At 41.2% G+C, this 21909-nt stretch overlaps 1 protein-coding gene across 1 annotated transcript; it reads right to left on the bottom strand.

Annotated features, from left to right (window-relative positions):
• Positions 1-1719: 1719 nt before the first annotated feature.
• Positions 1720-21522, bottom strand: LOC130106763 (tubby-related protein 1-like). Its single transcript, XM_056273006.1, has 13 exons — positions 21508-21522; positions 17917-18049; positions 17703-17813; positions 17425-17553; positions 9929-10048; positions 8934-9068; positions 8770-8852; positions 8445-8609; positions 8148-8260; positions 7907-8015; positions 4703-4801; positions 2038-2209; positions 1720-1853 (listed from the first exon to the last, which is right to left on the bottom strand). The coding sequence occupies exons 1-13, from the start codon at positions 21520-21522 to the stop codon at positions 1720-1722; spliced, it is 1518 nt and encodes a 505-aa protein (XP_056128981.1).
• Positions 21523-21909: the final 387 nt, after the last annotated feature.

Consider the following 21909-nt stretch of genomic DNA (forward strand, 5'->3'; position numbering starts at 1 on the left):
ACCCAGCCTTTCTCGTCAAGCTTCATTTAATCTACGAGTTTGGACAACTGCCTGAGCAGGTTCAGGCAGAATACACACCTCTGCCTTACTCTCCAGCAAATGACCCAAACAACCAAACAGGTTTTTCATCCTGAGTGCAAGTCTTTCTCAACATTTCAGGCAACCACTAAAAAGAACAGCATGGGTGGAGGTGTCACAACCAGAACAATAAAAGCTATTTTTCTGATTCTCTGCCAACTGTCTTTCATATTCGATGCAGTTTACTGATATGTGATTTCATAATCTGAGCAACAGCAGTAAAGGGATGTGACACTCATATCTTACCATACCAGGCATTCATAGCAGTAATAGTCCTGAATTCCTGCAAAATCCAAGCACATCTTTATGCAGCTCATTTTATTTTCATATTCATGCATGTCGCATTGTAAAGTTACACTAAATAAAAGCAAAAAAAAAAAAAAGGTGACAGGCAACACAAATGCATCTTCTCACTCAACATGATGAAGGATAATGTCTTCAGGAAGCCTTGAATCACATTACAGATCAAGCATCATTATAATAACTGAATGCACCAAAGGCAGGCTTCAACATAAACGTCGGGGGGGGGGGGGAACGTTGGAACAAAAATAAAAGAAAACAATAGAAAAAAAATGCACAGCTCAGAGGACCAAACGACAGACAAATGACTTCGTGTATATGGCTGCTTCCAGAAGTTTCCCATTTCAGAAGCAATTATTGAATCACTTGTCTGATAAAAGCATTGCTGCTCTTTTGAGCACTTGAACTAGAATTAGAAGGGGGATTTGGTCAAACCACCTGACGTTTTAAACTATACAGGAAAAACTAAAAACACTCGGACCAAATCATTTTTTCATTTATGAAATAAAGCATCATTGGATAATGGATGGATGGATGGATGAAAGGTATAAATATTACCAAAACACAGAAGGTATAATTTGTATAATGCCAGTCCTTACAAAGAATAAAAAAAATCTTTTAATTTAGTGCTGTCATTTATGTTAATAGCAGATAAATATTCTGACGGCCGATGCATCATTTTGAAACACAACTCTTTAAGTCCAAACATGTTTTTTTTTTTGCATGGTCTATTCAACTCTTCTTTGTTTGCATTGCAAATTCACAACTGAATACAATATCTTAACACAACAGATATAACCATCTACTGGTTATTCAAAAATAGCACAATACAGTATAAAGCCATTATGTGTGGAACACCATCATTACTGACACGTACTATCATCCTCTCCAGAACTACGTTTTCCCAGTCACTGAAGTCCTTTAGAGCAGTGTGTGTGTGTGTGTGTGTGTGTGTGTGTGTGTGTGTGTGTGTGTGTGTCATTCTGTGATTCAGGTTCAACACTCAATGCTGAGTCCTAATCCACTGCTTTGCCAAAAGGAAAACAAAAAACAAAAAACAGGATGGTCTTCAAGCCTTTGCTGCATGAGCGGAGATGATGAGATTAGCTACACTTGGTTAATCCCAGGCAGGAACACAGGCCCGTGACCACAAAAAAAAAAGCCAAACCAACGGTGTTGTCACATCAGATGAACCGTCATTTGTCGATAATTGCCAAACATGGCTCTTTACCTGTTGACGGCTAGCTGAGGGCATGGGCTGGTCCGTTCTGGGCGTGGGCGACAAAGTACGCCCAAAATCAGAGCTGGTAATACACACAGAAACCAGAACATTTCTGTTATTTATTCACAGGCAATTTTGCCGTCAAAGCTGGAGAGTGCGATGGCGAAGGCTTGCACGGCACACATTGGGTAGTTGAAGTCCAGCGTGAAAATGTCATCGGCTATTCGTCCAAACTGCATGACAATGTAGTCCACTGGAAAAGACAATTATTTTTTTTTTTTAGAGAAAGCAGAAGTAATATTTATCAGACAAACTAGCCAACAAATAAGTTTCCAAACAGGTGAAAAGGAATTCAGATGGACTGATCGAGAGATTGATAGATCAGTAAACAGATTTGGCAGACAGAAGGACAGTTAGGACAGACAGACCGTACTCACAATCTTTGCTGTGGACAATTTGGAAGTTCTTGATAGAGGCCTGGGTGACTCTGCCATTGAAGTTCAGCACGTGGGATGCTGTTTCTTCATTCCAGACAGGTGTCTTGTTATGAAGCTCAATTAGATTTTCCATCCTCCTGTTTTGGTGCCTCATCAACAAACCATCACAATCCTAGATTAAATTGGGGGGAAAAAAAACAAAAACAAAATTTTAGTCACTTTGAGTAAGCAAATACAATACAGCTGACATGGCTCTTACTCATGTCTGCCAGAGAAAACCTATTCTGCTCCAGAAAATTAAACACCAGGACACTTTGTGGCACGGCGGCGCAGTGGTTAGCGCCGTCGCCTCACAGCAAGAAGGTCCTGGGTTCGAACCCCGGGGTTGTCCAACCATGAGGGGTCATCCCAGGTCGTCCTCTGTGTGGACTTTGCATGTTCTCCCTGTGTCTGCGATGGGTTTTCTCCGGGTGCTCTGGTTTCCCCCACCATAAAAAAAAACATGCATGTTAGGGTTAATACTCCTGTCTGTGCCCCTGACCGAGGCATGGTAAGACGAACTGGAGTTGGTCACCGGGTGCTGCACGGCAGCTGCCCACTGTTTCTAGCTACACAGCTAGGATGGGCTAAATGAATGAATGAACGATTTATTTTGGTCATACATTTGTGTGCATATGCGACAGACGGGGGGGAAAAAATCATCGTACATATTTACATCAGTCCATTTCACACAACAAAACTCAATCAATCAATGACTGAAAAAGGAACAGGCTGAAGCCCAAAGGCTTATTGTTGCCTATCCTATACAGACCTTTAGTTAACCTAGAATATCAGAATTACAAAAGGAAGAAAAAAGGAATTTATACTAAGTTGTAATCCTTAATTACTTTACATTTTAAAGACTTTCTGAAACTCAACAGTGAGCTACACAATTTCAACTCATCATTAAAACCACTCCATAGCTTGACTCCCAAAACTGAAACACATCTGCATTTCACATTGGTTCTCATATGTTTCAAAAACACATAACCCTCTTAAATTAGTTTCCTTCTCTTAATTTAAAAAAAATTGTTGGATACAAACAGGAAGGCTTTTACTTCTAGCTCGAAAAAGTATCTCCAATGTTTTTAAATACACAATATCTAAGAATTTTAAGGTGCAGGACCGTATAAAAAATGGATTAGTATATTCCCGGTAACAAGCTTTATCTATTATTCTAATAGCTCTTTTCTGATGTTTAATTATAGGGTCTATATTTGTTTTATAAACATTTCCCCAAACCTCAAAACAGGTATGACAGATATGGCATTATCAAGGAACAACACAATATACACAAACATTTCCTATTCAGCAGATCCCTTGTTTTGTAAAGAATATTAATACAATTAGATCATTTCCATTTAATATATTCTATATGTAGCTTCCAACAGAGTTTATGTTGGAAGAGAGTTATCTATAATCAATCCCAAGAATTTTGTTTCAAATACCCTTTCAATTTCAACTCCATTTAAATTCAGTTTTATTTCACGATGAACCCTAAAACCACCGAACACCATAAATTTTGTTTTATTTTCATTTAGTGATAACTTATTGATATCAAACCATTTTTTTAACATTCTTAATTCCCTTTTTACTGTTTTCAACAATTCTTTCATGTCCTCCCCAGAACAAAATAAATTTGTATCATCAGCAAATGTAACAAATTTCAACATATTAGATACCATAGAAATATTTAGATAAATTCTAAACAACTTAAGTCCCAATACTGAACCTTGTTGAACACCAGTTACTCTTCTTAGATGTGATTCAATGTTTTCAATTTTCGCATATTGAAACCTCTTATTTGAATAACTTCTTAACCAGCGTTGAGTGACACCTCTTATACCACAGCGTTCCACTAAAGCAAGAGTAAGGAATGATCGATTGTGTCAAATGCTTTACATAAATCAATAAAAACACCTACAGTGTTTTGTTTCTTATTCACTGCTGTTGCCATATTTTTTACAAAATCCATCACTGCTAAAGATGTCGATCGATTGCTCCTAAACCCATACTGATGGTCCCTCAATAACTCATGCAGAGCATAATTTTCCTGCGGGGATCAATTAAGTATATCAAAATAAAAAAATAAAATCAAACAATAAAAAAACAGAAGCCCACCGTTAATTAAGCTCTGAATGCAAATTCAGTCAGATATAGTCCTTTCCGTCCTTGTATACATTTTTTTCTCCATTCACTGGCAGTTACCTGTTCTCTGTTCAGTTATCCCCTAACCCTGCCACATCACCTTTCAATCAGCCAGCGTTGTTCTCTTATCTGTCTATTTAAACAAGCCTCCTTGCTGTCACTTTAGTGTCAAAAGCAACTCTACTCCCCACCGCGGCCTTATCTATGACCCTAACGAGGGGGCTTCCAGGGCCTAAATTTATCTGGCTTTATCCCTGATAAATCTACATTTCAATACAGAGTTAAAATATCCAGTAGCACAGTTTTTAATTATTACAGATTAAGCTAAATTGTGTCTCTCCTGATTGAATAATAGGTGCCGTGTCAAACTGTAAAGCTTACAGGTACACACTTGAAAACTCCACATGGTATCATCCAGCACAGTTGACAGTGATGTGTAAGCCTCTGCATTGGTAAATGTGGTAAATAGCATGCTTACATTTCTGGGTCGAAGAGGCACTCGGTCACTGTCCTTGTTCATTCCTGGGATGATTATGGCCATCCTTCTGGGACCTTTCATTCCTAAGACATTGGTTTCCTGGTGACAAACACGATCGGGAGTGTTTTTTTATGAGACAGATGATATAGAAATCACATCTATTCATTCATTCTCTCTATTGCCTTCATTGCATTTAGGGTCACAAAAGGCTGAAAACTGTGTGGAAAACACCTCGAACAGGTTGCCAGTTCATCACAGGGGCCCACATACACATTCACTCAAATATCATTCATAACTCCACTATCCGGAGTCTCCATTTCATCTAATGTGCATGTGTTTGGACTGTGAGATGAAACCACAGTGCCTGGAGGAAACCCATATGAACACAAGGGGGACAAGGGGTACATGCAAAACTCCACACAAGAGCTGGGATTGAACCAAGGACCCTTTGGCTGTGAGTAAGCAGCACTAATTAATACACCATGGTGCCCATTTATTAGGTATCAATTAATCAAAACTTAATTCATGAACTGTGAATTAGCTAATTGTATTATCCAAAGGAGTTGAATCAAGTGCAACTGGACTCGGTATATATCCGTGAAGACGTTTCGCCTCTCATCCAAGAGGCTTCCTCAGTTCGTGCCTTTCTGACTAGACAAAGCTAGTCTAGAATTTATCCTCTTTGGAGTCGTTGTCAGAGCTATAGATGTCCATGGCTCTTTGTGGTCCGATGTTTAGATGTTTGGCCGTGCCCGTCGTTATCGGAGCTATTGATATGCGTGGCTCTCCTGTGCTCCGATGTCCAGCCGCGCCCGTCGCCATCGAAGCTATTGATTTGCATTTGTTTAGCAGCAACGGTCTTCGGGGGGTGTTAGTTTCGACTGTTGTTCTTGGAGGCTAGGCTTCTTGAGCCTTCTGGGTAGAGATGAAAGGACGGCATTGTTAAGTGGGAGATAGGTGGTGTCGCAGACCTCCTCCTCTGTTGAGAGACGGTTTTTCCCGTTTCAAACCATCTATCTTCTCTGTCCAAAATGTGTACGTTGCTGTCCTGGAAGGAGTGTGTCTTCTCCTTTAGGTGTAGATAGACTCCTGAGTCTTGTCCTGAGGAGTTTGGCCTTCTGTGTTGGGGCATCCGTTTGTGTAGTGGTTGTTTGGTTTTTCCTATGTATAGGTCAGTGCAATCCTCATTGCATTGTACAGCATACACCAGATTGCTTTTCCGGGTGTGTGGTACACGGTCTTTGGGATGAACCAGTCTTTGTCGGAATGTGTTGCTGGGTTTGAAGTATACCGGGATGCGGTGTTTGTTAAAAATTCTCCTGAGTTTCTCGGAGACCCCAGAAACATACGGGATGACTATGTTATTCCTTCTGTTCCTTTTCTCCTCGTCGCTCACCTGGTTGGTCTTTTTGGAACGTGTTGCAATTTTCACAAAGGTCCAACTGGGGTAGCCGCAGGTTCTTAAAGCTCCCCTCAGGTGTTTGTGTTCTTCTCGTTGGGCCTGAGTGCTGCTGGGCACATTGTCAGCTCTGTGTTGCAGAGTTCTGATGACGCTCAGTTTGTGTTCCAGCGGGTGGTGTGAGTCGAAAAGTAGATATTGGTCTGTGTGTGTAGGTTTCCTGTAAACCCCAATGTGGAGGCTCCTGTCTTCCCCAATGTGGACGTCACAGACCAAGAAGGGCAAACTGTTGTTCTTTACGTCTTCCCTTGTGAACTTCATGTTCTTGCCCACTGAGTTGATGTGTTTGGTAAACGCTTGCACCTCTTGTGTTTGGATTTTGACCCATGTGTCGTCCACATATCTGAACCGGTGGCTCGGAGGTGTTCCTCTGAAGGAGTTCAGGGCCCTGTGTTCTACCTCTTCCATATATAAGTTGGCCACAATGGGCGATACTGGGGAGCCCATTGCACAGCCGTGTTTCTGTCTGTAAAACTGGCCCCTGAATTGGAAATATGTAGTGTTCAGGCGAAGGTCCAGTAGTTGGCAAATCTGGTCTGGGCTGAGGTTGGTCCTATTGTGGAGGGTGCCGTCCCATAACAAACGTTGCCTCACAGTTTCCAAAGCCTCCATGGTTGGGATGCAGGTGAATAACGAGGTCACGTCGTAGGATACCATGGTTTCATCCGGTTCCAGTTTTACGCCTTGGACCTTGTCCATGAAGTCAATGGAGTTTTTGGATATGGTGAGGTGTTTCGCCCACTAAAGGGGTCAAGACGTTGGCTATATGTTTGGCAATGTTGTACGTGACCGAGTTTATGCTGCTGACGATGGGCCTGAGGGGGATTCCATCTTTATGGATCTTAGGGAGTCCATATATGCATGGAATGTTATCTTGTGAGAGCTGCTGATACCTTTAACCTAAGCGGTTCCACCTCGGTTTCCATTAGATTGTTTTTCTTTATGGCTGATTCTGTGGATATGATGAGGTCAACTATAGGTAGTTGTTTGGGTGTCATGGCGAAGTTCAATCCTTTGGCTAAGACCTCCTTCACTGATTGGGTAAGTACCTTGTCCGACAGATTCTTGATCAATTGGTTCTGCGTTCTGTCAGCCCAGACCAGAAAACCATCCCTCAACAGAGGAGTAGGTCTGCGACACCACCTATCTCCCACTTACAATGCCGTCCTCTCATCTCTACCCAGGAGACTCAAGAAGCCTAGCCTCCAAGAACAACAGTCGGTCACTAACGGCTCCAACGACTCTCACGACCACTGAATAATGAAGTCGAAACTAACACCCCCAACGGCCGTCACAGCTAAACAAATGCAAATCGATAGCTCCGATGGCGGCGGGCGCGGCTGGACATCGGAGCACAGGAAAGCCACGCATATCAATAGCTCCGATAACGACGGGCGCAGCCAAACATCGGTACATAAAAGAGCCACTCATATCTATGGCTCTGTTAGCGACGGGCGTTGGTAAACATCTAAACATCGGACCACAAAGAGCCAATGACATCTATAGCTCTGACAACGACTCCAAAGAGGATAAATTCTGAGTCTCATCACCAGCCAGTCAGACTAGCTTTGTCTAGTCAGAAAGGCACAAACTGAGGAAGCCTCTTGGATGAGAGGCGAAACGTCTTCACGGATATATACCAAGTCCAGCTGCACTTGATTCAACTCCTTTGGATAACCATGACCTGGATGAATGAGAACATTCACAGACAAGCTAATTGTATTGTGTGCTCCATGGTGACTTACGTAGATGATGCCAGCTAACTCCTGGCGTGCATTGGACATATCCGGCAGAGCTCTTTCTGGATTCAGAGCGTTGTCGAACACGGTGAACTTAGTTCCCATCAGATTTGACCTAGATGCCGTGAAATTTTTTTAAAAAAAATCATGTACTGATCAGAGGTTTAAATGTTGGCTACACAACCACCAATGACTGTAAATTAATTCATAAATAAATTACTTTAAAAAAATGTAAACTGACCCGTACCTCAATTTTCCAACGAAATTCTCCCCGCCTCTCGATAAATCAGTAGCGTCAATAGAAATAAGGTAATTTGAAGTTGCGCTTTTCTTTCGTTTTCTCCCAGCCAACAAAAACGTCTACAAAAAAGTGTCACGAGGTGATCAAACCAATGCATCTGTCTATATAACGTTTTATTTGATGAGAAATAAGTGTATATATAACGAACAAAGGGAATTAATCATTTGCCACTAGAGTCATAAAATTAAGCCAAGAAATTCATCCAAATTCAGCATAAATGTCTTGATAATCTGGGCCGCCAACCTTTTTTTCATTGTCAAGGTGAAGGTAATACGTGGGGTAAAGACTTTTATCCATCCCCCTCTGGTCCCGAGTCACGCGGCATTTGACCGTCACGCCTTGTGGAGCGGGCTGCATGACAAACTCCTCCAAGTTGTCAAATTCAATCTCAGGTGAAGGAGCTCTCTCCTGGACACACAACACACAAGTATCAACAGGTATGTACTCAATAAAACCATCAGACTGTTGAGGAGTCTGCCCGTTCTGCGCGAGATGGGGTGTGAATGATTTACATGGTTTTGTTTGCTGTTTTTTTTCCTGAGGCCATGAAAAAAAAACATACAGATACCTTTTTCTTCTTCCCTTTACCCTTCTTCTTCTTTGATTTATCTTCTTTTTCTGAGTCAGATTCGTCACTCTCTTCTGCTTTTCCTGGGATTGACAAATGTGTGTGGGTTAGACGTGTTCACAAAGCAAAGGAGGAAAACTCAGACAGTCAGAAAATAAACTCACCTTTCTTTTTTGTCTTCTTATCTTTGTCCTTATCTGCTCCGGTCTGGAACATGAGGGCTGAGCCGGTACTGGCTTTCTTCTTTGTCTTACTCGACTTGGTCTCTTCTTCACTGTCATCGCTGTCTGATTTGACAGCTTGTTAACATAATAGTTGTATTAGAACTAAGAAATTAATTCGTAACAAGTTTGTCAGAACTGTGACCATTGACATCAAGACACAGACTCCATCCATGATAACACAATCTACGATTTGTTTTTAATGCATTCTGAGTCTGTATGTATTTTTTACAGTGTCAGCATAGAATATCAATTGACCCCCCCCCTTTTCTCCCCAGTTGTATCCGGCCAATTACCCCACTCTTCCCGGTCCCTGCTCCACCCCCTCTGGCGATCCGGGGAGGGCTGCAGACTACCACATGCCTCCTCCCATAAATGTTGAGTCGCCAGCTGCTTCTTTTCACCTGACAGTGAGGCATTTCACCAGGGGGCCGTAGCACGTGGGAGAATCACGCTATTCCCCCCCCCAAACAGGCGCCCCGACCGACCAGAGGGGGCGCTAGTACAGCGACCAGGACACATACCCACATCCGGCTTCCCACCCGCAGACACGACCAACTCTGTCTGTAGGGATGCCCCGACGAAGCTGGAGGTAACACGGGGATTCGAACCGGCAATCCCCGTGTTGGTAGACAACGCAATAGACCGCTACGCTACCCGGATGCCCCCTAGCATAGAAGATCATTTAATATGTGTACCCAGATTACGCCCAAAAGAACAAGGCGGAGAAATAAAACTTTATCATTCACACGTGCTAACAAACACATCATACATACAATGACACACAGATGACACACCATGCACAGACACATCAAAGGTTCAGCTACAGTGAAATGCCTACAGGGAAAACTAGGGGGCCCAGCATCTTTCAAAAAGGAATTCTATAAAGGAATGGGTGCCAACAGGTTTATTGATTATGAACCTCAACACTTATTTACCTTTCTTCTTGCTTTTAGAGTCTTTGTCTCCATTTATCTGGAACATAGACGCTGGCTCCTTCTTCTTGTCTTTATCCTTTGACTTAGATTTCTTCTCTTTTCCATCAGAGTCTTTATCGTCTGGGCAAGAAAATCCAAGTGAAATGTCACCTTTTCAAGAATATCATACAACGTGGGCTTTTTTCATTGACTGGCCATTCTTTTTAGGTAAAGCCTAACAGTTCCTATGTTTTTCAAGACCATTCTTTGATTTTGTTGTGATTATTATGAGCAGCATCTCATTAATTCAAAAGAATTCAAAAACTGTTTGCTATTATGGTCCGATATCAGCAAAAAAGTGTGGTTGTCATTTAATATGCAAGATTCATATTTCAAATAACTCAGTTTTGACGCCTATTGAATTACTGTACATGGAATTTGTTGATACTGTTCAGCTAAAAAAAAAGTCTTGATCCAACATCCACAGACTGGCCAACAATTTAAAGCCCCATACAAATAAATGTATGTGTTCCTATGACTGAAATACCCTGCCAAAATGAAGTATGACTTTAAATATACTGTTATAACGTCATTGCTAAAAATGTACGGCAGTTAAATTTACATTTGACCCAAACATCTAAGGTCTTTCTTTTTATAAATTTATTTCTGATTTTTCCGTTTTTCTCCCAATTTAGTGGCCAATCGGTCTCTATTTTAGTTCAAACACCCACCCTCATACTACATGTGTTCGCCAACTGCATCTCTCCGGCCGGCAGTCTCAAAGGAGACGCCTCGCCACTTCTGTGACAAGGTGACTCCAGGCCGAACCACTGCTTTTTCCGACACACACAGAGACGCATTCATGTGACGAACACAAGCCGACTCCGCCCCCCTCCCGAAGACAGCGTTGCCAGTTATTGCTGTTTCATCGAGTCGGGCCATAGTCGGATCTGACGAGACCGGGGCACGAACCCCGGTCCCCAGTGGGCAACTACATCGACACAAAGCCGATGCTTAGACCGCTACACCACCGCGGACCCCTCATCTAAGGTCTTTCAACCCATTCCCCAGAATAAAATATTGGCATCTTACATTTCTGTAAACCACAGATACATTAGAATCTCGACATTTCTGGACCGAAAACACGTTTCATATCAACATTTTAACTTGTAGCCAATGTTGGTGGATCTATGTCCACGTCATATGACTGTCAAGTTTCTGTCTGTGAAGAGAAAAAAAATTGCTGACATTCTTTTTATTCTCAATGGAAAATGCAATATTTTAAGATAGTTTCGGTATTAAAATGCATTTTGATAACATTGCTAGTAAGGAAATATGCATTTTATCATCATAATATTCGTTCAGTGAATGTATATGAGCTTTGGTTTGTCAGTTATTACTAAAATTATTTCAGGTCTCGCCAGAAAATTGTTGGAATGCAACGTTTCCAACATTGAACACAAACCTAAAACATTTTTCTCCAATACTTGCTAAAATATCCTAAATTCAACACCTGTATGATTTTTTTCCCCTCAAATAAACCAGCTAAATGCAGTGCAATTTATGTTTTGGTTGTAGTAAATATTTGATATATTCTGTAGATATATATTTTTATGACCCTATTTACAATGCTATTTTACAAACCGAAAGAACCACAACTATGGTGCTGATTTATATTAAGTTGCATGGCGTGGCTCAAGGGAATTGCAGTTTTTAAAAAATTTTCCTAGAATTGGAAGCAATAGATACTTAATTGAGAGTAAATTGAGGGGTTTAAGGGGATGGGAAACACATTTGTGTGATCAGATTTAAAATATCTAATTGTTAAATGCGTGAAAATTAATTCTGACCATATTTGACCCTGAAGTCAAGAGCTCTCTATAACTGTTGGTCCCCATGTCTGTAGCCCCTTCTGTTGCTGAATGACAAGCCTTCCAACATGTACTGAGGTCAAGGTTCAGATGTCAATATTTCAAAGCAGGAGCCATCTACAATCTTCAGACTGACATAACCTAACTCCACAAATCGAGCCTTTTCCCATTATGAATTTGGTTTAATCCTATGAAGAAGTTTTAATTTCACATTTCATTGACACAGCCTTAGCCCAGGCTTGCTTTCAGAGAGCCCTTTGGAGGACCAACACATTAAATGAAAGGTCTTTAGTTTTGGGGTTTTTTTTGTCTGTTTTTATGGAAATAGTGACAAACATAATTTAAAGGTAGAATCAAATCAATTTTATTTGTGTAGCCCAATATCACAAATTTGCCTCAGTGGGCTTAACAGCAACACAACATCCTGTCCTTAGACCCTCTCACCGGATAAGGAACAACTCCCTAAAAAACCCTTTAACAGGAGAAAAAAAAATAGGAAGAAACCTCAGGGAGAGCAACAGAGGAGGGATCTCTCTCCCAAGACGGACAGCGTGCAATGGATGTTGTGTTCACGCAATTTACATAATACAACATTGAAAGAGGATAACAGAATTATAATGGACATAAAAATTATGAAGAACATGATGCACAGAATGAATAGGATTTTCCTAAAAATCAATGTGTACTCATACAAAAATAATCCCTCCCATCATCACTTATGACTCACTAGACATGTGTGTCGGTGTCTATCTGCAGAGACCCTGTCCTCTGCCCGTACCGTCTTATTTTGCTGTGTATGAGACGTTTCTGGGCATTAAACTTTGGGCAGCAGGACTACAAAAACGTAGCGACCAGGTGCCAGAACGAGATCGTAAGCACACATCCAAGAGGAAGCTATGACAATGGTGGACAGAACGCCGAAAAGACGCAAATATAGTGAGGCAAAACGCCAAGCGGACAAAGCTCGTTCCAAAACGAGAGTGGAATCTGAGGTTGGCTTTCACCTGCTGGCGAGCACTGAAGGAGAGGATGGGAATGAAGAGCGACGCAGAGTTGGCCTGTACACTGGGATGTTCTGGCAACTGCGCTCAGGGGATGCGCGCTTCTAGTGTCACTGAGTCAGGGAGGAGGGGCCAACTTTGAACGTTGTGTTTACAAACCGCAACTGACAAATCCTAGTATATGGGCCTAGTTTCAGAGAGTCCTACAAGTCCGTGCCAAGGCTGAGCCCTTTGGAGGCCCAAAACATGAATTCAAGGTTCGTTTGTTTGTTTAGTCACCTTTACATATTACAATGCTGCTGACTATCCAGGGCATTACTACAGGTGTGAGGTGTGACTTGCTTGGGTTGGGGCTGAAAAGAAAGAGCTTGCATTTCATCAGGAAAATAAGCTTCAAAGTAGGCCAAAATTGATAGTTTGGCTGTAAATTAGTCAAAAACGATTACCTTAAATGATGTTTGTCACTATTTCTACAAAAAAAAAAAAAAAAAAAAAACTAAGTGCCCTTCATTTCATGTGTTGGGCCTCCAAAGGGCTCTCTGGAAGAAGCCTTGGCTGTGTCCATGAAATGTGAAATTAAAACTTTGTCATAGGATTAAACCAAATACATCGTTGGGAAGGTTTCGACATGTAGAGTAACATTATGTCAATCTGAAGATTGTAAATGGCTCCTGCTCTGAAATACTGACCTCTGAACCTTGACCTCAGTATATGTTGGGAGGCTTGTCATTCAGTAACAGAAGGAGCTAGAGCAGCGGTTGCTAACCATGTGCCACGGAGAGCCATGTATATGCAGGTTTTCATTCCACCCCGACTCCACACCAGGTGATTTCACGGATACATTCTACCTCTTTGGTTGAAGGGTTGCTAATCAGTGAAATCACCTTGTGTGGAGTCGGGTTGGAATGAAAACCTGCATACACATGACATGGCTCTCCATGGCACATAGTTAGCCACCCCTGGGCTAGAGAAAAGGGACTACAACCCAATCCCAATGTCCACACACACTCATGGAATTACAGACTCTGATGTGCATTCCAGCTAAGTCTGTGAGGGCTTAGGGCTGTCCCAGTGTCAAATCGTGAAGTGCATGAGGGCTCTCTTGCAGACATTTTACAATGTTACAATTTCATTTAGGCAGATGCTTTTATCCAAAGCGACGTACATCTGAGAGTTAATATAACAAAACTAAGGATCTAGTCAGGAGACAACAACGCACGAAAGTGCCAAAAAACTAGGTTCAAGTTCGATAGGACATAGGTGTCAACAAGCAATGCACAAAGGCAATGCATAGGGTACATAGAAGCGATTTTTTTTAAAATTAATACCATCACGTATGGAGGTGTTCATGAAAGAGCTGGGTCTTTAGCTTCTTTTTAAAGATGGAGAGGGACTCAGCGGATTGAATGGAGTTTGGTAACTCATTCCACCACCGGGGTAATACAGAAGAGCAGAGTCTGGCTAGTGACTTAGGGCCCCTGTTGCGGTGCAAGTGCCAGGCGCCTTTCATTGGCAGAGCATAGTGAGCGGGACTGAGTGTAGACCTGAATGAGGGCATTCAGGTAGGCGGGAGTCATTTTAGTTGCTGTTTTATAAGCCAGCATCAAAGTTTTGAATTTGATGTGGGCAACAACTGGGAGCCAGGGGAGGGATATGAACAGCAGAGTGACATGTGCCGTTTTGGGTTGGTTGAAGACCAGACACGCCGCTGCGTTCCGGATCATTTGCTGGGGTTTGAACGTGCATGAAGGGAGACTGCCAGTAAAGAGTTGCAGTAGTCAATGCATGATATAACAAAAGCCTGTACCAGGAGTTTTACTGCATGCTCAGACAGGTAGGGTCTCATTTTCCTGATGCTGTACAGGGCAAATTGGCACGACTGGGCAATCGAGGATATGTGAAACTTAAAGGTTAGTTGTTCATCAATCATTACACCCAGGTTTTGGGCAGACTTTATGGGCACGAGTTGCGTTGATCCAAGTTGGATATTGATCTGTTGTTGTACAGATGGACTGGCTGGGATTACAAGGAGCCCAGTCTTGGATAGGTTAAGCTGAAGGTGACGTTCTTTCATCCATGCAGAGATATCAGCAAGGCATGATGATATTTCTGAATGCTGAATACGGAGCTGCAAGGGAAGAGGAAAAAAGGAAGGCCAAAGAGGAGGTTTATGGATGTGGTGAGGGAAGACATGCAGGTGGCTGGTGTGACAGAGGAAGTTGCAGAAGACAGAAAGAAATGAAAATGGATGATCCGCTGTGGCAACCCCTAACGGGAGCAGCTGAAAGTAGTAGTAGTAGATGATTATATCTGTGCCGAGACTGTGAGGTCATCAGGCGGGAATGATAGGAAGAGCTGGGTATCGTCAGCATAGCAATGGTATGAGAAACCATGGGAGCAGATGATTGCACCAACTGAGGTTGTGTTATTGAGAAGAGAAGGGGACCGAGCACTGACCCTTGAGGCACCCCTGTGGGTAAGCTGTGAGGTTTGGACACTTCTCCCCTCCAAGATACACTAAAAGAGCTCCCTGAGAGGTAGGACATGAACCAGTGGAGGGCAGATCCTGAGATACCAAGCTCAGTGAGTTTGGCAAGGAGGATTTGGTGGTTAACCATGTCAAAGGCAGCTGACAGATCTAGCAGCAATAAAACTGAAGACAGACCAGCAGCTCTAGCCAAATGTATTGATTCCATTACCAACAGGAGTGCAGTCTCAGTAGAGTGACCCCCGCTTAAAGCCAGACTGATTTGGATCGTACAGATTGTTCTCAGGGGAATTCAGAGACTTTGTTAAAGACCGTGCGCTCAAGTATTTTTCATAGAAAGTGTAGGCGTGAAACTGGTCTGTAGTTTTAAACCTGGGCTGGGTTAAGTGTAGGTTTTTTAAGCAGCGGTGTGACCCAAGCTTGCTTAAATGCAGTGGGGAATTTTGAGCCCTTTATACACACTTTCCATAAGTTTGCATTTCTGCAGGCTTTGCCTGAGATAATTCCCCACAGTTCTTAGTGTTGTGACATTAACACCGGATTACAAAGGGAAGCCCAGAAGCGTTAAAAAAATTGTAAACAAACAAGTATGGAAGGACACATGGGTGTTCAGCCTGGCATATTGGGTGCGCTGGTATGCCTAAATTTACAAAGAAACACTACAATAATAAAGATTTAAGATGGTACAAAATAAACCCCACATGAAATCAGAGGAATGCAAGCATATGCTATATTACAAACCTAGTTTATTCATCAACCATTTCTTTTCATTTTTGCCTAATGATGCTGTTTTGACAAAAACGAGTAAATTGATACAAGGAGAGAGCCTGAAGACATTCAGATCAGGCAGTCGGTCCCTTAATTTAAGTGCCTTGGCCATGAAGAAAGTAAAAAACATAAAATAAAAAGTCCCAAACCCACAATAGTATGAATCATGTTTTGGCATCGTCAAGGTAACGTACCTATATATCGCAAAGTGCTGTCCCATTCCTATTTATACCATTTTGAGCCCTTGCAGCCTCTCACACTCAAGCACTTACCGGGTGACGTCAGTTAAAGTCCACGAGGGTTCAGAGCTTAGGCTTTAGGGGAGACATTGGGATTGGGCCCAACTGTTACAGAAAGCTCTTGACTTCAGCTATGTGACTATACCCATAGTCACCAAGTGGATGCGCTGTCTATTATGGTCAAAATTCATTTTCACCCATTTAACATTTAGATATTCCTCCTCCTCTCAGTATACTCTCAATTCAGTATTTACAACTTCCAATTCCAGGAAATACAGTAATATTTCTTAAAAACTGAAATTCCCTTCAGCATGATACAAATCAGTGTCATAGTTGTAGTTCTCCCAGTTTGCAAAATAGCGTTGTAAATAGGGTCATAAAAATATATATATCTACAGAATATATCAAATATTTACTGCAGCCGAAATATAAATTACACTGCATTTAATTTGTTTATTTTGGGGATGGGGGGAGACATACAAATGTTGATTTATTTTTGATATTTTATCAAGTATTCTAGAAACGCATTTTGGGGTTGTGTTCAATGTCAGAAACATTGCATTCCAACAATTTTCTGGCGAGACCTGAAAGAATCTTAGTCATAACTAACAAACTAAAGATCATACATGTACATTATACATTCACTGAATGAATATTATGAAAATAAAAAGCAAATTTCATTACTAGAAATGTTATCAAAATCATTTTAATACCGAAACTACATTAAAATATTGCATTTTCCCCTGAGAATAAAAGGGAATGTCAGCCTTTTTTGTTTTTCTTTTCGCAGACAGAAACTTGACAGTCATGACGTGGACACAGGCTCCACCAACATTGGCTATGAAACGTGTTTTGGTCCAGAAACATCAAGATTTTAACGTATCCTTGGTTTGCAGAAACGTAAAATGCCAATATTTTCCTCTGGAGAATGGGTTGGGTTTTTTTGTACTATTTATTTTTAAGCAACCTGGGCAGTAGTTGTTTATTGCCACCACTGTGGCTAAGTAAATGTTTCGATTCATTCACCTTTACACAGTGAAATCATTTAATCCTCTTAACAACGTTGACCTGATCTCAAACATGCTCTGCTACGAGTACAGTACAACTCCTTCCAGAAAACTGCTTCTCTGCGGTGTGTCACTCACTGTACCTTTAGATTTAGATTTCTTCTCCTTGGCTGAACTCGCAGGGGGACTATCCTTTGTGGTCTTCTTCTCAGTTTTCTTCTTTGGCGTCTCCTCATCTTCATCATTATCATCGTCGTCTTCTGTGTCTGAACCTGAAGTAAAGCAAGCAAGTCTGTTTTTTTCATGGAAATAATTTCTGGGAGCTTGGGGGGGGGGGGTCTCTTTTTCTTTAAGGCTCTTATTGAATAAGATAAAAAATTGCCCATAAGCATTTTCTATTCATGACATGTCAGTGATTTACTTTTCTTTTTCTTTGGTACACTTTTGGTTTTCTTCTTTGGCACCTTTTCTTTTTCTTTCTCAGGATCTTCTTTGTCTTTTTCTGGTTTCTTTTTCTTCACCTTCTTTCCATCTTTTAGCATACGAGAAAAGGAAACCAACGTAATCATTTGCAACTTGTAATTTGCACAAAACAAACATGTGACACTGCGGACTTTATCTTAAAAGTTGTTTACTTTGGATGGCAGGGCTTTCCTCTCCAGACACATCCTCATTCTTTTTGCTCTTTGTTTTTTTGGGCTTAGCTTCAGTTCCATTTGACTTGGCATCTGTCGTGCCATTCACCTCCTCCTTCTTCTTCTTTGGTTTCTGGAGGGTTTCTTAACAATGGGCAGTAGATCATGCGTGAAATTCATGAAACAAGAAAATTATGCCACAAATGATGACAGATCAAACGATGCAAGAAACGGAGATAATTAGCAAAGTAAATTTGCACATTTTAATGGCCCTCAGAACTGAAATAGCATTTTTCTCTTGTCATTCTTGTATCTATGCTAATGAGAAGATGTGAGTGATATTCATCAGTTACTCACCATCACACATTTAGGTACAAAGGTTAGCATTGGGGATAAAAGAGAAATTAATTTAGTAAAGAACAGTCCAAATCATTTGGCATCATCTGTTATTACTTCCTCTATGATTAATTTGGTACATGTTTGCATCTATTCATTTGAGAGAAAAAAATGGTTAAAATTTACCAACTATATGTGTTCATGTGTTTTTATACCTATTCAGTTATATATTCATGCTATGTTACCAAATGCAATGCCTTAAGAGCTGGCAAAACGACATGTTAAATAACTGATGACAGACAGTATGGTTTGGATTACCTTCTGGTCACTTACATATGACTACAGTGATGCTGTAGAGTGTCAGTCTGAATTTAAAATCCGGGGACTGAAAGGTTCTTTTAATAGAACACTTTTATGACTATTTCATAAAATGGGCTAAGCCCTCCTCCATATTAGCCTGATGTAAGACAGCCTACTACTACTACTATTACTACTACTACTACTACTACTTTTGGCTGCTCCCGTTAGGGGTCGCCATATCAGATCATCCATTTCCATCTCTTCCTGTCCTCTACATCTTCCTCTGTCACACCAGCCACCTGTATGTCCTCCCTCACATCATCTATAAACCTCCTCTTTAGCCTTCCTCTTTTCCTCTTCCCTGGGAGCTCCATATTCAGCATCCTTCTCCCAATATACCCAGCATCTCTCCTCCACACATGTCCAAACCATTTCAATCTTGCCTCTCTTGCTTTGTCTCCAAACCGTCCAACCTGAGCTGTCCCTCTAATATATCGTTCCTAATCATGTCCTTCTTCGTGACTCCCAATGAAAATCTTAGCATCTTCAACTCTGCCACCTCCAGCTCCACCTCCTGTGTTTTCGTCAGTGCCACTGTCTCCAAACCATATAACATAGCTGGTCTCACAAGCATCTTGTAAAAATTCCCTTTAACTCTTGCTGGTAGCCTTCTGTCGTAAATCACTCCTGACACTCTTCTCCACCCACTCCACCCTGTCTGCACTCTCTTCTTCACCTCTCTCCTGAACTTCCCGTTACTTTGTACTGCTGACCCCAAGCATTTAAACTCATACGCCTTCATCACCTCTACTCCTTGCATCCTCAACCTTCTAAGTTTTCTTACCACTTTGGTGACCTTGTCTCTAATGAATATCTTTCAGTCTGTCTAATGATCATGTGAAACATGATATAATGATAAAATCCAGCTTACTTATAAGTGACAAAAACATTGGAAAATTATTCAATTCAAACCGGTATACCCCCTGTGATTGATAACTTTACTTACAAAATTTGAATTGTCTTGAGGCTTCCACTAACCTGTTGCTTCAGACAGATAAACTAAAACTCAATTATTTGAAATTGCTGCTTCAAAATCTTTGTTAAAAAGTGGCACTTGTGTAAAATGTTTCTATAGAAAATAAAAATTATCTGCTGGTACACAGTGAATGAGCAGCTATTCGCCTATTCCCAGTGGCTTCATCCTCCATCTTTCCTATGATCATCATTATCATCATCATCACCTTCATCATCAACTACCAAATTTGATTTTGCGAGAAGTGGGTGCATAAATAGATAGGGTTCAAAGAGGCCCTGCAGTTTGACCACATCACAAGTCTAATACGTCCAAGAATGTAATTGCCAACATGTTTTTGTAAACCTTAATTTTCTCATAAAAGAGATATTACGTCTCAGGCAAAGAGAAATCCTACATAAAAAAGAGAAGCGGCTACCAAAATGAATAAATGTGTGGGACTCTGTTTTTGATTTTGTAAGGTTATTTAAATATTAGAGTTATTTAATGATATTTTTGCATTAACTTTGTGATGATTTCCATGCACAAGTGATTCCTTGTTTGATAGGGATTGTACCAAACCACCACTATTACATGTCACAAGGAAGGTCAGTGGGGTTGTGCCCGATGCAGTTAGAACAGCGGTGGAGAAAAGACACAGTCGAGGTAATCCTATTAGATGCAGATTCCCCATAGACTGAGATCTATTTCTGTCTTTGCCTCAGACATTCCACCACCTGTAATCGAACTGCAATATCCTGATTTGCTACGACTTCCATCATTCTTCCTGTTTATCTCATAAAAGCAATGACATAATCTGCATCACTTGCTGAGATAATTTTTTAACCATCCTTAAAATCTTTCCTGTCAAGACAGCAAGAAAAACCTGCTGCCTTGATTCTGCTACTGTCACAGAATTTTTTTAAAAATATTTATTCACTAAACTCTTATCCTCAGAAAACACATTTATTTCTCTTTTTTTGTTTAAGTAATCTATATCAACCTCTGGGGATGACCCTGTGGCTTTCTTTGCAGATGGTACTACAGTTATTGCTTACAAACTGATGTCTGAATGACTGTTGAGAATTAGAGGACAACTGCTACTTTCACTGAAGAGCGTGAAACTGTTGAGTAATCAAGAGTAATAATTCTAACAAAAATGCCAATTGTCCTGTTTTTAAGTCAATACACCACTTCTAGAAACTATAATCCAATATCAACCTTTGTTCTGGATTAGGAGAGGCAAAAATCGAACAACGGCATTTAAATTTGGTCATATTGTCGCTCTGCCAGCTTCCCGGGAAGTGTAGAGGGTTGCAACCTCTACATTCTCTCTCTGGGGTGCAGTTATACAGTATTTCTAGGCATATCCGGTTACGAGCTCTATCCTAGTAAAATCTGGATGGCCATCAAGATGCATGTTAACGCCACGTGTAAATGTGGCCATGCTACATCCACTTACAGTGATAAGTTTGATATTGACGCCAAAATATTCTACCTCTTGGGCCTTGCGTTACATTCTCTGAATAATTTCGCTGCTGGCGCTCACACAGAGAACAATAATCTCAAATGTGGGTCAGAGATTATATTCTACGCAACAAGCCCTTCTAATGCCTTACAGATGATGTCTGAAGTATTCTGAGTCACAAAAAGTAAATCCAAGTTTGTTCAAATTCTTAAAGAGAAGTAAAAATTAGTTTAAAAACCACCTGTCTTACAAAGGCACTGGAACCCAACTCCTAAACGTTGCATGGGTTTCCATCAAATGACAGAAAAAAGTTATCGGACACTTGTTTAAATCACTTTTGCTATCATGTACGGCATGCTTCACACCTATCTTGAGGGCATTTCCCAGTTGCATGCTAAAAGCAAACCTTGAGAACCAATCTCACTCGAGAGACTTTGCAAAAAAACCCAACAAAACCACAACCCCACCCATTTACCTTCTCAGCAGACATGGTGAGGCCTTCAGCTTCAGCGCTACAAAATGATAATAAAAAAACCCACTAGCTTCTTTTTCAGCGGCTGGAAAATAAAAAAGCAGGCTAACCAGCGGAGATAATGAGAGAGTGAGAAAGCCCTGTTCTCACTGCCTCTCCATCAGCAGAAAGTTGTTAATAGGATTTATGTGTAAAGCCATCTGCTTTGTGGAGACACGTCAACAAGGAGCAACTAAAAGGAGCCTGGAAGGAGGGAGGGAAGGAAGGAGGGAGAGGACTTGTTTATCTAGGAGGGATGGAATACACATGGGGGCTACTATCCATAATGGCAAAACTCAGTGGGAATGCATCAGTCCGGGAAATGTGATGCCAGGCAAGGAAAGATTGTAATTTCTCTGCTCCTTC

Source organism: Lampris incognitus, chromosome 2 (genome assembly GCF_029633865.1).
Source record: "Lampris incognitus isolate fLamInc1 chromosome 2, fLamInc1.hap2, whole genome shotgun sequence".
NCBI lineage: Eukaryota > Metazoa > Chordata > Actinopteri > Lampriformes > Lampridae > Lampris > Lampris incognitus.

Excerpts from the sequence above, each read along its gene's own strand:
- LOC130106763 (XM_056273006.1), bottom strand. Across the intron at positions 9,069-9,928 it reads CTCTAAAAGCAAGAAGAAAG|CTGTCAAATCAGACAGCGAT; the intron begins GTAAATAAGTGT and ends TATGTTAACAAG. Across the intron at positions 2,210-4,702 it reads TGCCTCTTCGACCCAGAAAT|GATTGTGATGGTTTGTTGAT; the intron begins GTAAGCATGCTA and ends AATTTAATCTAG.